This window comes from Tiliqua scincoides, chromosome 1 (assembly GCF_035046505.1).
Source record: "Tiliqua scincoides isolate rTilSci1 chromosome 1, rTilSci1.hap2, whole genome shotgun sequence".
NCBI lineage: Eukaryota > Metazoa > Chordata > Lepidosauria > Squamata > Scincidae > Tiliqua > Tiliqua scincoides.
Window position 1 is genome coordinate 147,306,017 of NC_089821.1, and position 19,380 is coordinate 147,325,396.

The window sequence follows — 19,380 nt, forward strand, 5'->3', positions numbered from 1 at the left end:
ACGTCACAATGGTGGCATGGGCTTCAGTTGCTTGGGAATCCTTGCAACCTAAGCACAACCAGGCCAACGTCAGGCACACTTGCTGGGTAAGAAATTATGCTTAGGAAAGGCAGTTTAATAAAAAAAGAGAAAGGCAGGATGAACAAGATACAAATATGTACCATCAATTACGATTTACACGCCAGAGAGCATGTAAATGGTGAACTTCATACAGGCTTGTTTTGTATTCTATTTTAAAGATGAGCAGCTTCTGTGACTTTTCCTTTGAAAGTGCAGTGGGGTGTTGCCAGCAGATTCTATCTGGGGAGAAGTGGGGGTCACATCCATAACTGAACAACAAAACAACACCACTTAAAGATGATACCCGTTGTTGGAAAACCACAGCAGATCAAGCTTGATGACAAAATACCAAAAATTCTATACGGGCACCTTGAGAGAATTTCACTGCAGCTTGTCTGTGTTGATAATAATCAAAACAATCTGATCCATGTGGCCTGGTATTCCATTTGCATTTTTTTTATTAGAGAACTTGAAAGTTTTTGGACTGTTACATAATAATCTCTTTATCTCATTTGTAGGAATATGCAGAATCACTTTGTACAAGCATATACAACAATATGATTGGCACTGAGTGCTCTTGAAATCAGTCATTGGATTTGTTCTAGATCACCAATTTCTCTTTTATGTCGGTAGCATGGACGAGACATGCAGTGTTCTGCATTGTAACTACAGCAGGCTTGAAGAACATGCACATTAAATACTGTAGCAAATTGTTTGGATATCTAACAGACATAAAAAGGGTTATTCCTGATATGAAAAATCTGAAAATCTGCATAAATATATTGTGTAAAATTAAATTAATATACGTTCCTTTTCAACTAGAACTTGAAGTATTAAGAATGCCCACATAATTAATATACATACATATACATACATATTTTATGCTTTGTTAAGTAATCAAAGTTTCTGTATCATACACAGACTCTGTATTTACTGGTAAGGGAATGACTGTGTGGTCGTACAATAGTCACTGGTCAAAATTGGTGTTTTTACCACATGCAAACAAGATTTGTTTACTACTGTTGTCAAGGTAGCCACAGGAATGTGATCTTCTACAACATTGTGATTGCATGTGTATAAATACTTTATATTTTCACAGTTACAAACTTTTTTCTCTGCTCCCCCCCCCCCACAGCTATTTAACAAATTTTTAGAAACCATGAGCTGTAGTGTTGGGGGTTGGTAACAAGTGGATCAAAACGTAGCTGTTGAGTAGGATGTAAACGTTTGTTAAAGTGCCTACAATGCAATTCTTTCAACATTTCGATCATATTAAGTAGGTTTGGCACAAGGACTGTCTTTTGCCAACATGGCATTCCTTTCAGCAACATTTAACAAAATATCAGCTTTGTTCAGACAAGACCAGCCCAACATGGCACTTGCTGACAACATATTCCTAAATACAGAAATTATCTGCAAAGTTTTTATACTGCACATTTATCTAGTCTGTTGATGTTATAGATTGTGGTTTTCCAATACATAAATTTAAAATTTCAACTCTTTTAAAGTTTGCTACAGTTCCATGTTGTCCTTGTGGCCAAAAGGAAAACAAAACAAAATGTTCAAAAGTAGAAAGATATTTAGGTGTCAAATTCATTACAAGATACTTAAAAAAAAAAATCATTCAGGTGCCCCTCATAAAAGGGTGCTGCTACAGGGTGCTCAGTGGTTGTGGGAAGAGACAGGATACCTGGCTGACCCTCAAAAGCCAAGGAAGGCAAAGTGCAATATAAAATATCAGTATAAGTAAGGAACAGACAAGTGCAAATGACTGAGAGCAGAAAGAATGTGTTGCTGATTGCATAACCTCAATGCACAGAAACATCTCATTTAAAGGGGAGCATTTTTTCTCAACTGGCAGGATTTCAAGATCATAGTCTTATCCTTTTTTTATTTTTTGGAGGAACACAGTCTAGAGTGGCAAAAATAAAATAAGAGAGGGCACTCCAAATCTTATAAAGAATTCAAAGTCAGTTCTTTGCAGCTCCACTAGACAGTAAGCTGAAGAGACACCGCCTTCCAATCTTCAGTGAGTTAGCTTTGGAAATTCAAAAATACTGGATTTTCCAACTTCAGTTTCCACGCTAGAGCTTTACACCACTGTTGCTGGCCTGCGGTCCATCTCTGCTTCTAGCTTCACCATCTGCTGCATTTCCTTCGCCTGCAAACCAGGACAATTGTGCTATTAACATGACTGAACATTGTGGGGGGGGGGGGGAGAGGGATATAAATCTGCAGCTGTGGTGTAGTTTGATCCTTGGCTAAAACAATTCCTGTTGCAACAAGGGTAAGTGTACAGCCCTGGAGTGAACAGGGATGTTTCTGTGTGTGTATGTTTCTACTTCACATTTGTTATGTGTGGGTACATCAGGCCTGCTGTGCATGCAAGGAACCACCGAATTAGGGCTAAATTGTGTATTTGGATACACATCAGATACACCAAGAATTTAGAAACATAATTCTCTCCAATACCAACGTAAATATAAAAGCTTAGGGTAGGTGTGATTAGCATGTTTCTCTATGAAAATTATTGGATTTTACATCTGAACATTGTGACTTGCACAAAAATGAGACATCATTGCACCTTTTCTTTCCCTTTCAAAAATCTCAAATTAAAAATTAATGGAAAAATCATAAAAGGAAAATACAGAAACATAATGTATGGATCAGCAAGTACAGCCTCTTTTGAAATGTTAATGCTGACTTATATGTATGCTTCAAGTGGAATGTTCCAAATGAAATTCAGAGGTCTCCCTCCATACCTTTAAATATGGTTTGAAGACAGACTTCACCCGCTAGACTATATTCTGAGAATCATCTGCATGTATTTTCTCCTGACCACAATCAAATTTTCAAGTTAGAAATGAAGACTGGTTCTCTCTGGGGGGGAGAACCAGTGGGTAAGCGTACTATTCAGGAGATCAAATGCAAAGACTTGCTCTGATTGGAAGCAAATTTGGGAACTCCTGATTCAGTTTGAAAAAGGGGGACAATTCAGCCTTATGTCTAGGTTAACTATACGACTGTTGTCAACAAAAACAGTTAACATATGACATAAGGGATTCCTAAAAGCAAATGAGACAACAAATCCATAAAAAGAATTAAATTTGATAGATAACTAAAACTCTGAATTTAAAAAAATGATAAGGATAAAGGAAATTCCAATGATGGTGACTGCAACACTTCCTACTGTCTTTAGGAATGAATACCAGATTAGTAATCCCCACTCAATAGCTACTTCTGTCTGAGGAAAAATTGATTTGAACACCTGGCATTCTTCATGCCTCTCCTTGCATCACTAATGATTAACCATCTCGAATAAGAGAACAGAGTCAAGCAAAGGGGTTTTCCATTTTACAGAGGTAATTTAATGGGGAATGTGTTTCCCACCTGTTGCCAAACTGCAGGAAATAAAGCTGGTCTGGAGGAGAATTGGTTCCTGCTCAGTTTCTAGAAGACAGCCAGGGCAGAAGAGCTTGCAATCTAAGCTTGCAAACATAGTTGCCAACAGGGGAATTTTAAATTGGAGTTAGGCAGGAGGGGGTGAGTTTTTGATTGTGTTCATGTTAGTATTCTGTGTGTGTGTCTGTGTGTGTGTCTGTCTACTCACAGGACTCTGTATAATCATATGGCAGAAGAAGCAGTGTTTTGCACAGAATGTGGCATGTTCCTATTCCTAAAGGCAGAAAGAGAACTATACTTGCAGTAAGTGCTAGCTGGTGGCCCTTCTGGAGGAGGTGAGCAGCCTGGAGGCATGTCTAACCACTCTTCAACTTATCAGGGAGAATGAGGAGTTTCGAGATAGAACAGAGGAGGTTCTTTTGGAAGTTCAAGAAAACTCACAAGTTTCCACCAAGGAAGAAGACAGAAACATGCAAGAGGCAACCCTGTGGAGGAATGTCCCAAAAAAGACAAAGCCTGTAATGAAGGCTTCCATGGTCTTCCTAGAATTGAGGAATCACTTCCAAACCCTTCCTGTGGAAGAGGAAACATGGTGGAGGATGCTGAATCACCAGCACAACAAAGGATTGTCACTGCTGCCCCAACAAAGAATATGGAGTGGTGATTAGAGACTCTCTGCCTAGAGAGATGGAAGGGGCCACTTGCTGACTGGATAAGTAAGCATGGGAGGTGTGCTGAGTCCCTGGGGCCTGTTGCATGTAGGTGCATGTGTAGATGTTCTTTGCTGTTAACACCTTGCTCTGTGTGAAAATATTATTGAGGTGAAACTGTGTGACCTTTTAAAATGAATATGGGATACACAAAACAAAGCTGGGAAATGCCCTGAAACATATGCGTTCAGTGCAACAACTTCAGTTACACGTGGGGTACCAAACAAACTATAATTTCCAGGAGGCAATGCAATAAAGCAAATGCCTGCAGCCCCATCAGTGCTCATGTGCCCAACTGATGAACCAGAAGTCTCAGAAAAACAGATGGGATTTTTCAAATGCTCACTGTGAAAGCTCGTAAATCCAGAGCCAGTTATGAATTGAATTTTAGAGAGCTCATCTATCACGTTTACAAAAAGTGCCTTGGTGACACAGATTTATTTAAGAAGGAAAGCACACCGAATGTAGTAGCTTGTCAGTATACATTAATCCTACCTTGAGTCTGAGGGACTGCATGACAGGATTTCAAAAGCTGTTTGCACAAAAATAATAATGTCAAAATTGAGTAATACAACAGGGAGGCAAATAAAAATGAGATGAGACTGACAAACAAATGCAAGAGAAATAAAAGTGACATACAAATTCATAACATTTTATGATTAGGTGTGCTTCTACTTGTATCTCTCCCCTTCTAGTTGGTAGAGGAATCAAAGCTGCAAGACTTCCAGAGGCTTACCAAAAGGAACTTTAATTAAATCTTTAATGGAAGTGCACATGGCCAAGATAAAATATTCAAGACTTGATTCTGTGCTACAAAATAAAATTAAATAAGATGAAAGTAACAGCACAATCTTATGCATGTCTACTCTGAAGTCGAACCCATTGAGTTCAATGGGACTTATTCCCAGGCAAGTGTGTATAGGATTGCAGCCTTGATAAGACAAAGAGAGAAAAAAAGCTGCTGATGTCATCATTTGAATTCACCAGTTCTGGAATGGTTTTCTTGATTAGCCAAATAAATTACTTGCAAACTAATAGTTTCAGAAGTATAGCAAAAATAATAAATGATAAGAAACAACAGTGACGTGTAACACTCATTAGCTGAACCTTGTGTTTTCCAGAGCAGAAAGTGATTAAGAAATAATATTTTTCCATGCCTAAATCCCTACTGGCATTGTAAAAAAAAAATTTTTTTTTCTAATACTAGCCTTTTCTACAGTAACTATTGTTATGTTGAACTTCAAAATTGGGGATACATATATAGTTGATTTTTAGAGACAACTGGTTGTTGCTCCTTTTCAGTACAGAAGTTATCATAATTTTTGGCTATAACAATGAACTTTCTTATACACTATAAGCAATGCTGAAAAAGAGCAGGGAAAAATTAGGTTGACACTTTGGAAACAATAGAGTCACTTTCCACTAATATTGAGACCTGGGATTTGCAACAGGACATCTCTCTTCTTTCCCAACCAAGACTCCTGGGGATGGACTACAAGCTACTCCTGGGGACAGGAGGAGGGGTCTTTAAAGACCTTTCAAAATGCTGCTGGTAAAGGGAGTGTGTTGTTATTGAGAACATTTTAAAAGCCCCTCTCATCTGCAGAGTGCAACTTGCTTCCTTAGTTGATAGATGTAACTGAAAACTGCATAGCTAGAATTCATTGGATGGACACCCTCAGCAGCCTGGCTGTATATTGTGCATACGTGGTGCAGTGTATAATCTAGTTCAAGTGTACACAATCATCATCCAACAGTGTGTAGACTTTGCCATGTGATTTATTTACCACTCTATTCGTAGCATATGGACAGTTGGCTCTCCCCTCTAAACCAGACCTCCAGTGTACAGTGTACACTGTAGACTATCTGCTTCCTTGGAAATTCAAACATCTGAGGCCCTTCCTATCCTGAAAGTTTGCACAGAATCCATTAAAATGAATGTTACATGTAGTAACAGAAGGGATTGCAGTTGGCAGCTTGAGAGGATCTGTAGACAATCATACACACACTTGGACTGTCACTCCACGACATCTTGAAGTTAATGAACTGTATGAGTTTCAATGACTAATCAATCACATACACTTGCATTTCTGCAAAAAAGAATTTAAAAAAAATTATGTACTTGTGTTGCAGTAGGCACTGTTGAAGAGCCATTCTGTTTTCTGACAGAGAAGGGGGGGGTGCCTGTCCTCTACAATACTTATACTAATGATGTACATGAAAAAAAATCTATTTCACAATTAATTGGGGCACCGTTGTAGTCAACCACATATATTTCATTGATTAACCTGACCAAATAAGGGCACAATCCAAACTGCACCCTAGGCCAGCGCAGGTCTGCTGCACTGGCCTCTGGGTGTTTCAAAAGAGCCGTAAGGCACTTCTGTGGTGACTCAGGAGCAGGCTTTGCCAGCGGAAAAACATGCACCGGCCTGTTCTTACCCAGACCAGGTAAATGAGTGCCAGCTCGAGAAGGCTGGCACAGGGGCTTGGGGAGAGCATTTTGGGGGTGTTCCTGGGTGGAGGGTGGGCAGTAGGTGGGCTGGTGGGAGGACAGGGCCGAGGAGGCGGATGGTGTCAGGATTCAGCATTTAGGCCAGATCTTAATCCCCAAGCAGCTCAACCTTACAAGGTCGCTCAGATCTGCAATACCACTTTAGGTGGTACAGACCTGAGTAGCCCCATGGGGCAGCTGCCCTGCAACATGGTATAAGGGGAATTCATTGTGGTGTGCTGCAACCTGGCCCAGCCCTGCTCTGGATGCAGCGCAGGCCAGCTGGCCTGCCTGCTCCAGGGCATGTTAGGATTGGGCTGTAAACTACTTAACTTGCAATCCTAAGCACACTTACTTGGGAATAAACTCCATTAAGTGGGTGCATGTCGGTTTTCAGGTACTTATCTGAACACAGTGCACATTCCAGATGATCTGATTATTTAGACATACCTTTGTAGTCTGTTACACAATTACCTGTTCATTTTGTTTCTCTAGAAGTTCTAGATGTTCAAGTTGAACTTTTTTCAGCTGATCCATTTCTTTTGATTGCTTCATTGCCAACTATTGGAAAATCAGACAAAGGAAGATAAAATGCAACACAGAATCATCTCAGTGTGACTGCATGGACTTTTTAAAAGTGGTGGCCATATTTTCTCCCAGAACTTTGCTTTTGAAGTGGTGGAATTCTTCTTGCTGCAGAATATATAGTGAGATAAATATACCTCTTAAGAATTTTCATTCCCAAAGCTATTATCATTCTGTGTTTAGCTTGACGTGGTAGTTAGTGTCATTTCTAGGATATTGTATTATAAATGGTAAGAGGAAGTTCAAAAAACCAAACTGTGATGCTTGTCACATTAGTCATTTGTATATGTAGTAACTAGGCTGAAATGACACTATCTTGATGGCCCACAGGATGTTTTAGAGCCCAATCCTGAGCTCCTGGGGCGCGTGACTGCCTCGGCACCGAAAACGGCTGCCGCTATATCCTGTGCACCCAAGGTGGCCTCGGGCAGCACCTTCAGAGAAGGGGAACTTTCATCCCCTTCCCCCGGGTAAAGGGAATAACCTCGCAATGGGGCTTCTCGATTCACCGCCGACCAAAAGGTTGACGGGGAGGTTAAAGCTTCTGTGTCAGTTGCTGAGCCTGACGCAGAGACTCAGGATCCGGTGGAGCTTTGCAGGTCCCACTTCCCTCTCTCTTCACTCCCTCCCCCGCCCACTCCCCACCTCCCACCACCCTGTCATGCCTCCTCCCCACCCTCCGCCCTCCCCTCTCCACGGAATGCCTCCTCCCCAGTTCCCCACATGCCCCCACTTTCCTCTTCACTGCTCAGCGGTCCAGACCCAGCATCGGCCAGGTCTGAGCCAGCACAGGCGCTCACCCGGTGTAACCTGGTAAGCCAGTGTGCAGGGCTCAGGATCGGACTCTTAAGTGTGCACACATGCCTACATCCATATAGATAGGAATACATATATATGCATCTTTGTATGCATTTTCCTGTATATAAATGCCAAGACACTCTATGAAACAAAGTGCAAAATAATATTTGACTCACTTAATACAAGGGCTAAACCAAAAAGAGGGGCTCATGTTTGCAGTCCTCTAAAAGTACCGTTTTCAGTTATTTTTGGCAGCAGGGAGCTGCTGAAACATCAACAACGACAAAATTCAAGTATTGTACAGGAATAGGTGTCAGAAATTTTCATGGTCAGTCAGAACAGAGTAGCAAGACAGAGACAGTCAGTCCTGTTGCCTTAGCAATGGGGATGCTTTGATCTTTGTTTGCCTTTTGTGATGTCATTAGGTATACAAGTTTGATTGGCTACACTGTATCATGATGTCATTGTGCTCACAGTGTGATCTCTGAATTGCTGAGATCACAGTGTAATGTAGAATAAACTGTTTTTAAAATATAAAGGAGTAGCCCACAATGTAAAATGCCTTATAGTGTAATGTGCAAACCTTACAGAGGAGCTGGGAAACATCACAAACAAATGAGAAAAGAATATGTTTGGAGATTACACAAGCAAAAATTTTGTACAATACTATTTCATACACTTGACTGCAGTCCTATACACACTTACCTCAGAGTAAGCCCCATTAAACTCAGTGGAGTATGCATAGGATTGCACTGTTCATTTTACATATGCAACCAACACTAGCAAAAGAGTAACTAGACTTTATGAATTTTCAGTCTGGTTGATGGTCAATCAACCTTTGGCATACAGATGAGTGTCTGCCCAGTATGAGAAAGTCTGAAACTCTTGGTAGGTGATTTCTGAATTGAATGAATGAATGAATGAATAAACCTTTATTAGGCATAGATAGAGAAATCATAAAAGCAAACATAATTAGTCCTAATCCCATTTATCAAAAACGGAGTTAAGATACTAAATTACTAATAAAACATTTACAGTTCAACATAAAATATCAACATTTTTGACAAATTACATTAAGAAGGCTTGGAAATCACCAAAAGTAAAAATTTAGAAATTCCCTCTAGCACATCTGGTGAGCAGTCATTTAGGAGACACTTCAGTTTTGCCTCATCCGAAAGCCTATTCATTTTGCCAAGAAGTGAAGTCATGTAAGTGTGGCGGGATCTAGTGTGCCGAGGACAATAAAAAAGAATGCCTATGATTGATTCAACATTTCCCAAATTACAAGGGCAGAGGCGTTCTTTATATGGTATTTGCCTATATCTGCCTTCTGTAACTTTGGAAGGAAACACATTGAATCTTGCCAAAGAGATTGCACGACGTTCAGAGGGGTTGATCACAATACTCAGATAAGGAGCCATTTGCCCATACTTTAGCAGGATAGAGAAATTAAGAGGGGAGCAGATTCTAGAAGCAAGTTCAAAGAGGTTTTGTGCCTCAGTGTCTAGCATTCTTTGCTTTACCCTTTGATAAACTTCAGGGAATGGATAGAAACTTAAAAAATCCAGTGAAAAACCAATTGATTCGATTTTTGATTTAATTTGGCTATACCATTTAGAAGAACCAGACTCAGATAGCATTCTGGATAGGAGACTGCCTGGTTTCACGTTATAATGTAATTGAAGCCAATAGCGTATGGTTAAAAGCCATGCTCTTGATACTAAGAGCGATTGTCCGGTCTCCAAACATAATGCAGAGTATGGTACAGATTTAGGTAAACCCAGAATAGCCCTCAAAAATTTTGCTTGGATACTCTCAAGGGTGTGATTTATAGAACTAATCCAGATAGGGCACCCGTACAGGAGCTGTGCCGATACCTTGGCATTAAATACCTTGAGAGCAGCTGGTATATAACGACTGCCCTGACTAAAAAAGAATCGATTGGTGCTCTGCAAAGTGACACGGGCCAAGTTGGTAACCAATTTTTGATGAGTACCCCAGCAAAGATTGTAGTGGAAGTGAATTCCAAGGTATTTAAAGCTTTTGACCTGTTCCAGTTTCTCCGCTCCAATAGACCAAGTACCTGGGCTCCATGATTTTGAAAAGATCATAACTTTGGTTTTCTGAGAATTCAGTTCAGGTTTGTTACATTTCAGATAGTCAGAAGTTCTATTTAAAAGTCGCTTAAGTCCAATAGGTGTACAGGATGCTAGCACTGCATCATCTGCATAAAGCAATGCTGGAATATGCATTGAACCTAGTTTTGAAAAATGTCCATCTATCTGAAGCAAAAAGGGGGTAAAATCATGTAGAAAAAGATTAAAAAGAGTGGGTGCTAAAATGCACCCCTGTTTCACTCCCCTTTCGACCTGAATTTTGGGGGTCAATTTCCCCGAAGATGTAAATTTAATTTGGCAGGTGGTGCCTGTATAAAGTTTCTGAATAAGAGTTAGAAGTCTAGGGTCTATATTGAGTTTAACTAGTTTGTCCCATAGCAGCGATCTATTAATGGAGTCAAAGGCTCCTTTAAGATCCAGAAAAGCAACATATAATTTTTGATTTTTTAGCCTTGTGTACTTGTCAATCAGATGAGCTAAAACAGCACAGTGATCAATTGGTGAAGATCCTTTTCGAAATCCTATCTGATCCCACCCAGGAAGGCCCAGATCTTCCGTCCAGGATAGCAGCTTGTTTAAAAGATGTTTTGCATAAAGTTTTCCCCCCACTGATAAAAGGCTTATAGGTCTAAAATTGGAGGGATCACGATGGTCGCCTTTTTTGTAAATAGGCACTATAGTAGCATTTGTCCATTCAGTTGGTATTATACCTGTTTGGTCCACCACTGTGAATAATGAGGATAGAATAGGGGCCCACCATTCGGGGTCCACTTTCAGGATCTCTGACAATACCAAATCTGGCCCAGGAGCTTTCCCTTGTTTACTTTGAGAAACTAGCTCTATAATTTCTTGAGTGGATACAGGAGGCCATGGGGTGGTTGCTGAAGGATTTAAAGTAAAAGATGCTAAGCCACTTTCACCCTCTTGGCGATATAAGGTGGAGAAAAAGCGGCACCACTCATGTGGGGAGATGACCATCTGAGAGCGAGGTGCAGTTTTCTGAGCAGAATTGGTGATTATACCCCAAAATTGCTTAGAATTTTTATGTTCTATGGCGGCTAGTAGTTTATACCACAAGCAGGAAGCATAATTATGTCGCTTTTCTTGGATCAGTTGTTTCAGCTGCTTCTTTAGAATAAAATATGTATCGAGAATTTGAATAGCCCCTGAATAGCGGTATTGCTGGTAAACGGATCTAATCTGATTTTTGAGATCCATACAATCCCTATCAAACCAAGGGGATATTGTTTGGGATCCCTCCCCTGTACCACCTTTAGCAGAGGGTATACTAGTGTAGGAGACTAAAGTGGATGAAACCCTAGAGATTAATAACTCATATATCTTAATTAGTTCTATTGGATCTGACTCACTTAAAAGTTGGATTCTATAGCTCTTGTACGGCTCCGTGTAGAGCGGTTCGCTCATTTTCTGATTAATTGTAGTATTCCACATGATTTTAGGCCTAATTTCATATTCATTTTCAAGTTCTACATCAGGGGTGGAGTACTGGAAAGAACCTAAATCTAGCTTGAGTATTAAAGGAAAATGGTCACTCATTCCTAGATCATCAACCAAAAAAATCAATAACATTGACCTTGAGGTGAAGTGGAACCAAGAAATAATCTATAACACTGGAACCAATGGCTGAAGCTTAAGTGAATTCACCTGAATTGGGGAAATCTACAAGGCCATTTAACCATATTGTATTAAAATTAACACAGAATCTGGCCAAATAGAGGCCAGCTGCATTTGTTTTATTATCTTTGGAAAATCTTTCTAAAGAAAATAAATCAAGGAGAGATGAATCAGGATCTAAGTTTGCGGCAGTACTGAGCAATGGCTCTGAATTTCCAACCCTGGCGTTGAAATCCCCACCGATAAGACAATGGCATGAAGGAAATTCCATGTCTAACTCCGTGACAATTTTAGAGAAGGTGCTCCAATTCTGGGATAATAATTGGTTGTTCAAGCCAGGAGGAAGATAAACATTTACAATTATTAACTGGAGATTGTTAAGAATAAGCTTGACTGCATGACATAATTTGCTAGTTGTCTTGGTGACCACCAGTTCTGAATTTAGCTGGGAAGAGACAAAAATTGTCATCCCCGCTTGCAAACGCCCCTTGGAACTTATTCTATAAGCTGGAATGTTGTAGGAATTAAAACCTTGAAGGTGTAAAGGAATTTGAGACCAGGTTTCCTGCAAAAGGATTACGTGAAAATCACATAAATATCTCTGGAAAGTCTCATCATTAACCTTGCTACGCCACCCCGCAATATTCCAAGAAAGAAGTTTTAAATATGTCCTTGATGTGAAATCAGGTGTTGCAGATGTAAGTCAATCTGATGGGAGGGCTTGAATGTCTTCCTCACCACGTCCCAAAGAAATAAGCTTCTGTGTTTTAGACGATTTAACAGCAGATGGTCGGTGGGGAACGTTAGAGTTCGAATGAGCAGTCCTTGTTCCAATAGCAGTTGAGGTCATGGTCATCTGTCCAGCCATAGAGTCTTTAAGTTGGACTCTAATCTTATCCAAATTATCAATAACTTTGGCTTGCTCTCCAGCAGACAAATTTTTAAAGGCCTCCAAAACCTCTGAGGAAAGAGATCCCTCCTCAGCCTCCAGTTGGAACAAAAGTTCTCTAAAATCTAGGTCTTCTTCCCCAGTATTGTCTTGGGTGCGTATAGTTTCCAGTCTCATATTACTTCCATTGACCACGCTGCATTTCTGGAGAGCAGCGCTAACGCCAGATGATTGTAAATAAGCTGTTGGTTGTTCTATGTTGGGTGCCTTACCAGCAGTATTTATTGGCTCCCCAAAGAGTTCAGCAGGAGGGGATGTTTGTTCAGCTGTTTCTTCTCCACCTTCTTGTGTAGAGGCCAGTAGAAGTACCAAGTCCTGAGAGTCATCCAGCTCTGCCAATTCTCTCTCAGAAGGGGGAGCTGTATCCATGTCCTCCACATGGCAAACCTGACTTGAATGGACCATAGCCTCTACTGCCACTGTGGGAAGCACCCTAGGTGTTCTGGGCGTTAGCCTTGCCAAGGATTCCTCGAGGGAGGCTGTCATCTCTTCCAATTCATTTATGGCTGTATTCAGAGGGTTTTCCAAAATATCTTGTGGATTTTTAGCACTGCTCCTCTGTGAATCATTAGCAGCACAAGTCCAGGGCAGATTTTTCAAAGTATTTTGAGAGTTAACTACATAGCTCTCCAGTGGGTCATTAGCAGCAGCAGTCGTAGGCTCCATGCCAAGCCTCTCAAACCTTGACCTTGGAATGATAACAGCTGGAGGAGCTGCAGATAAGCGTTTAGAAGGCAGCATTGGTGGCTGGCTTATATCTGTAAAAACTCTCATTGCTCTTATTTCATAAGAGTTCAGAAAACCCCGCATTCTGAAAAGCATCAGGGGGATGGTCGGGCTTGCAAATTCCAGCCTCAATTTTGTTCTATCTGGAGGGGCAGCCAATCTCTGGTAATATTTTAAATCAATACATCTGGGTTCCGATCTAAGTAATCTAGCCAGCGAATCCACAATTTTAAATTTATTTAGCCATTTACCAACATTATACACATTCTTTCTGAGTTCAAGGGCCACCTGTTTCACTAGAAGATGCCGAGATACAGTTGGATTCTCTTTCTTTTCCATGTTCTCCCTTTCTCTTCCCCTACTCTTAGGCTTGGGAGTTAAGCTTTTTTGCCTTTTATGCCTCTCAGGTTTAGGAGTGAAGCTTTTATGCCTCCCATGTGTCTGCTGTTGCGGTAGCTGGGGGTCAACGAAATGTTTACAAAACAATTCTCGGAGGGAGTTAACTGACTCCTGGAGGGTGCTAACCCAGGAGGCTATACATTTTATTTCTTGAAAGAAAATCAAGGCGGTCCTCCCTGATATCACACACTGCTCCACCATAAGAGGCAACAAGGGACTGTTAGGTGGAAACATACCCTCCTTACCCTCCTTTAAGTTCTGAAGTTTGTCCGCGTCATTGTTATCTTCCAGGAGGCAGTCGATAAGAATAGTATTTTCCTTTGTTGGAGAGGAGGGTGTAGAAGCTGTGTTGTGTCTCCCAGCTTGCAGAGATCTTTCATAAACAGGTTCAGAGGCATTCTCACAGCACTCCCCATTTTCCTTTCCAACAGCAGAAGGTGATGATTCCAATACAGAGAATTTGTTTGTAGAAGCAGGGATGCAAGTCTCAATTGCTGTCTCAGTCCACCCTGATAAATCCTCTAAGCAGAGTTGCTTGGCAGCTTTCGTTGGAGAGCCCCGACCCGGGGAAACTCTTTGGCATTTCTTTTTCCTCCCCATGATTCTTTATCTGTTGAATTCCCCAGCAGTCAGAATCCAATCCAAAGCAATCCACAGCTTGTCAATTATAAAATCAAGTAAAAAATAGCAGAGCCACAAGAGGGATCCTTGTCAATAAAAGAAAATTAGGTATGCTGAGAAAGTGGACCAAAAACTGGCACACAGATGTTGTTTTAGGAGCACTCCAACAAAAGAGCTGTTAGCCAGAAGCCATCTTGAATCCCAGCCCGATTTCTGAATTAATTAATTACTTACCCGCTTTCTCTCTTCCAGAAATTTTTTTGTGTTGCTGCTGTTCAGTTCCCTGACACGCCTATAAAAGATATGAAACTGTAGTATCTGCTTATTTTAAAAATAAAATGTCAAGTGAACATAGGGTACTTTGTTGGTCTTATGTTACTAATGAAGAGCAATGAGTGTTTCAGCTTTGTTTTCTCACTGTTTTTGGTCTTCAGAGTTGCTGAATCAATATTCTGATGCAAGATTGGCTAACTGGAGGCTCCAATTTTGAATATGGTCATCAAAACAATGACATCTGGTTTCAGTGTGCCTACCCATTTCACAGTGTGGTGAAATTCCCTCCCCCCATCATTTCACTTTTTACCAAGGATGCCCCTGCCTGATCTTGAGTGATTCCCCCCTCTCTTTGAAGGATATCCCATCCATCTCCATTTCTGAGAAGGGCATAGAGGTCTTCTGGGCAGGAAGGGTCAGGGAAATTTCACACCCTTATATGTGTGGTGCTATCCTCACAAATTATGCACAAGTAGTCTTTTACTGAGTCTTCATGCATAAGGAGTGAACATTTCTTACAGACAGCAACAGAATTCAATACTTACCTCTCTCTTTCAGCTTTGTTTTTGATAGATTTATCTTGGCTTATGGCTTTACTGTTTTCCATAGAAATTTTTGCTTGGTTGGCACGCATTTCTTTGCTTTCCCTAAGGAAATATAATAAACAGACAATTGAAAACATGACAATTAAACACTTAGGGCAGAATCCTATGCAGGTCTACTCACAAGTAATTCCTATTGTGTTTAGTGGGATTTACTCCCAGGAAAGTGTGGAAAGGATGGCAGCCATAGGCTGCGACCCTAGTTACACTTACCTGGGAGTAAGCCTCACTGACCATAACGGGACATACCACTGAATAGACTTGCATAGGCTTCGACTACTAGACTAATCCACCCATACCTTTTTGAATCTGAATTATGCAGTCATGTGGAAAATAGCAGACTGTCATGTACATGCTCCTCAGCAGCACTGTTATTTTGCTCTAGTTAAATTTATTGTGTTTCTCTCCATGGAACCCTATATCAAAGCAATTGTGTAGAAGAAACACTACCATTTGCCTGAATGATTTGGTTGTCACTCAGCTACCCAGATTCTGTTTTTATCATCTCGTATACACAGTCAGATGTGTACATAGATATATCCACAGAAAAAAATATCACTGCATTAAGATTCAGACAATAATTTACTCAAGGCACACAGTCACCTCATCACAAAACACTGCTCTCCTCATTGATAAGCTACTGCTTCCATGTGATGAATATGTCACTGTATGATAAAGTCTTCATATGATGAGACAATTCATGTCAAAAAGTTACCCGAGTCTGTCTTTAATTTCATAGAGGCAGAAAATTGAACATCAAATATTGTTATTTACAATTTAACCATTTTGAAGAACAGAGGTTACTTAAAACCACAGTTTTAATCACACAATTTACCTATCACTGATGAGAATAACTGATTACTAGCAGTTTAAGTAATAAATTTAGATACAAAACATTCAAGAATACAGAAAATTTGAAATGTATTAATGTTCAAAAACAGCACAGACCTATTGTTTTTGATGGCATTATATTTACTGTTTAGCCCAGTGTTTCTTGAACTCCTACAAAGTAGTCAGGCCTGAAAGTATGTGCGGGGGAGGGGGGAAAGCAGCAACACGATCCAGAGGATTGTGCTGCCGCCAGGGGGGTGGGGTGGAATCCACAGGTGTGCTGGCCTCCAGATAGTATGGGGAGCCCCACAGATAGATGCTCTATAGGATTCCTCAAGCCTCTGTAATAGTAAAAAAAAAACTTGACTGAAAACCACTACCAGTTTTCAGTCGAGAACAGGAAGTGGCTTTCAATCAAATTTTTTACAATCACAGAGGCTTGGGGAGCCCTACAGAGGCATCTGTGTGGTTCCTCACACACCACGGAGACTAGCACTCTATCTGATAAGTTAGAACCCCTCTCCCCTGGCAGCAGTGTGATCTTGGGGATCATGTTGGTGCCTTCCCTCCTTCACCGGCCCTTAAGGGGCCAGAACTATGTGCTTCCCAGACTGGTGGGACTGATGCTCAGATCTTTATATATCAGCGATTTTCACCTTTTGTGGCACACTGACAAGGCACTAAAATTGTCAAGGCACACCATCAGTTTTTTGACAAATGACACAGCATACTGTGCTGCCAGCAGAAGGCTCACAACCCCCAATTGCCCTATTAATATATGACCTGTGGCACACCTGCAGATCTTTTGCAGCACACCAATGTGCCACAACACAGTGGTTGAAAATCACTGCTGTATATCATGAACGAAAGCTGGGGTAGAAGAAAATGGAGTAGTAGGAAATACTGTGGGAAGTGTCCACTATCTCTTTCTACCTCTTTGAGTCACCCCTGATCACCATACAATTTACAGTATCATGAATGTAGGAATTTAAGAAGGGAAACCTAATGGTCAGGATAATATATGAGGTGAATTATTTTGCCAGCAGAGTTCTAGTGAGGGAAGACCAGATAGGAGAGGGTTTCAGCAGTCAAAGTGAGAAATGACCACAGCATGAGCCAGAGATTTTACTGAGGAAGTAGTAAAGAGGAGCTGTATTTTTGCAACACTGCAGACATGTTACTTGGCAACGGACTGAATATGGGGGGGGGGGAAGGAAAGAAGAGTGAAAGATAAAACCAAAGCTCTGCCTCTGTTCACCACAGAGCAAGGTGATGATGATGTTGGTGAGCACTGATATGCTTACCTATCATGAGAAAGTTTTAGCTGCTGGGTCTGCTGTTCATGAGCATTAATTAGTAGCTTTTTCATTAATTCGCACTGTTGGCTCAGGTGCAAGTCACGCATTTCTTGCTCTTCGGCACTGTGTGTGTTAATCATTTCCGACCATTCTTTTGTGTGCTGGGCCACAATTTCTTTTACCTAGGAGAAATGAAGGCTATGTCAGTACTTCCCATTTGTATCTTTCAGTGCTAGGCTATCAGGAAGATTATTTTGTAAGCAGTCTGAAATAATTACTGGAATCCTGCATGTAAGGAATTTGACAACACAAATCAGTTTCATGTTGCCATGGGATTACTGAAGAAACCTCTGCTATCAAGACAAGAAGCAAAAAGGTAAAAAAAAACACTAACCTTCCCCATTTATGTCTATTTCACTTTATTACACTGCTTGAAGTTACTAAAAACAAGTTTAGGGAGTTTTATAATATATGCAGCTGTTATTTACATACCAATAGGGACACCTAGAAATACAAATATTCCTAACTGCTTAAATACTTTCAGTTTACACTTGTTACTTCCACAGTGAGTTTACACCCTGCTCCATTTTGTCACTTAGCATTACCTGACAATTTTAAGATGGGTTGGTGTTATTCTTCAAGTTTGGAGAGAATTACAGACACTCCTGGATTGCTTCATTATTCAGAGTAATAACAAGGTCATAGCTATGGACAATTCCTAGGTTACAATGCGAAGAAGTTGAAACCACAAAAACTTCTCTTTGCACTTGGAGCTACAACTTTTGAGTCCCTCTCAACACAGAAGTCTGGAAACTCAATCAACGTGGTAGCTTGTATCAGCCACACACACCTCCAAGTGTATCTCTAAAATATCTCTTCTTGTCCCCTGCTGTGGGCACAAATTTGCTTGTTGCCTTTAGAGATATCTACACATACACAAGACCTTCAAATGAAAGAATGCATTGCTCAAATGGCCAGTTCTCTTACCTTGGATTTGTGATCAGATGTTAGTATCTGAATTTTATTCTCAATTTCTTTTTTCATCTCAAGGCAATTACTTCCACTTAAAGAAGAAAAATGAAAATTTCAAAAGTTGCAACACACAACTTCCTAAAAACATTCACCAGAGACCAAGTACTAAACTAAAAGTTTTTGAATAAAATTATTCCCTTTCACACACAAGCCCAAACTTGCCACAGACTGGGCCCAATCTTATCCAATTTTCCAGTACCAGTGCAGCTGCACCAATGGGGTGTGCACTGCATCCAGTGGTGGGGAGGCAGTCACAGAGGTCTCTTTAAAGTAAGGGAACATTTGGTCCCTTACTTTGGGGCTGCATTGCAGCTGCACCGGTGCTGGAAAGTTGGATAGGATTGGGCCCACTGTTGGCACAGTGATGCAGGAATTTAATACTGCACAATTATTTTCATAACAGAACAATAACTGCATACAGAAAGTATCAGTAAATCCTTTAGCTAAACTCATAGGAGAAGTTCTCAGAACAACACTCATGTTTGTTTCAGAACTTTTGCATAAGATAAGGAGAGAACATGACTGTCTTTGCTTCTATCTTTAAATTTATCATTGTCAGAATGCAAGATTCAGGAAAATCTATATTCTATCTATATTCTGTTAACTTCCATGAAAGGAGAGGATGTTCCAAACCAACCCAGAATAAATGGCTGGTTTTTGCTCCCTTGCTCCTTCCTATAGGGGGTACAGAATTTTGTGTCTGCCTGAGTGCAAAGACCTGAGGGGTTGTCCAGCAAAGGTTTTTCAGGGCTGTGGGCAGCACAAGCATACTGTGCCCCTCCCAGTCCAATGTATAGAGACAGTCCAGTTTAAGGTATTAAATATGGAGACAGTCAAGGTTTAAGGTG

General features: G+C 40.7%; 1 protein-coding gene across 4 annotated transcripts in view; it reads right to left on the reverse strand.

The window, feature by feature from the left end:
• Positions 1-2,144: 2,144 nt before the first annotated feature.
• Positions 2,145-19,380, reverse strand: part of PLCB4 (phospholipase C beta 4) — a 92,152-nt gene continuing 74,916 nt past the window's right edge. For 2 of the 4 annotated variants that reach the window (XM_066639102.1, XM_066639101.1), the window contains 7 exons: positions 18,488-18,563; positions 17,507-17,682; positions 15,315-15,416; positions 14,731-14,788; positions 7,141-7,227; positions 4,668-4,704; positions 2,145-2,221 (listed from right to left, as the gene is read on the reverse strand). In XM_066639102.1, coding sequence (XP_066495199.1) covers positions 2,145-2,221; positions 4,668-4,704; positions 7,141-7,227; positions 14,731-14,788; positions 15,315-15,416; positions 17,507-17,682; positions 18,488-18,563 — 613 coding nt within the window. The remainder of the gene's footprint in view (positions 2,222-4,667; positions 4,705-7,140; positions 7,228-14,730; positions 14,789-15,314; positions 15,417-17,506; positions 17,683-18,487; positions 18,564-19,380) is intronic. The other 2 variants (XM_066639105.1, XM_066639103.1) reach the window with 1 other exon arrangement.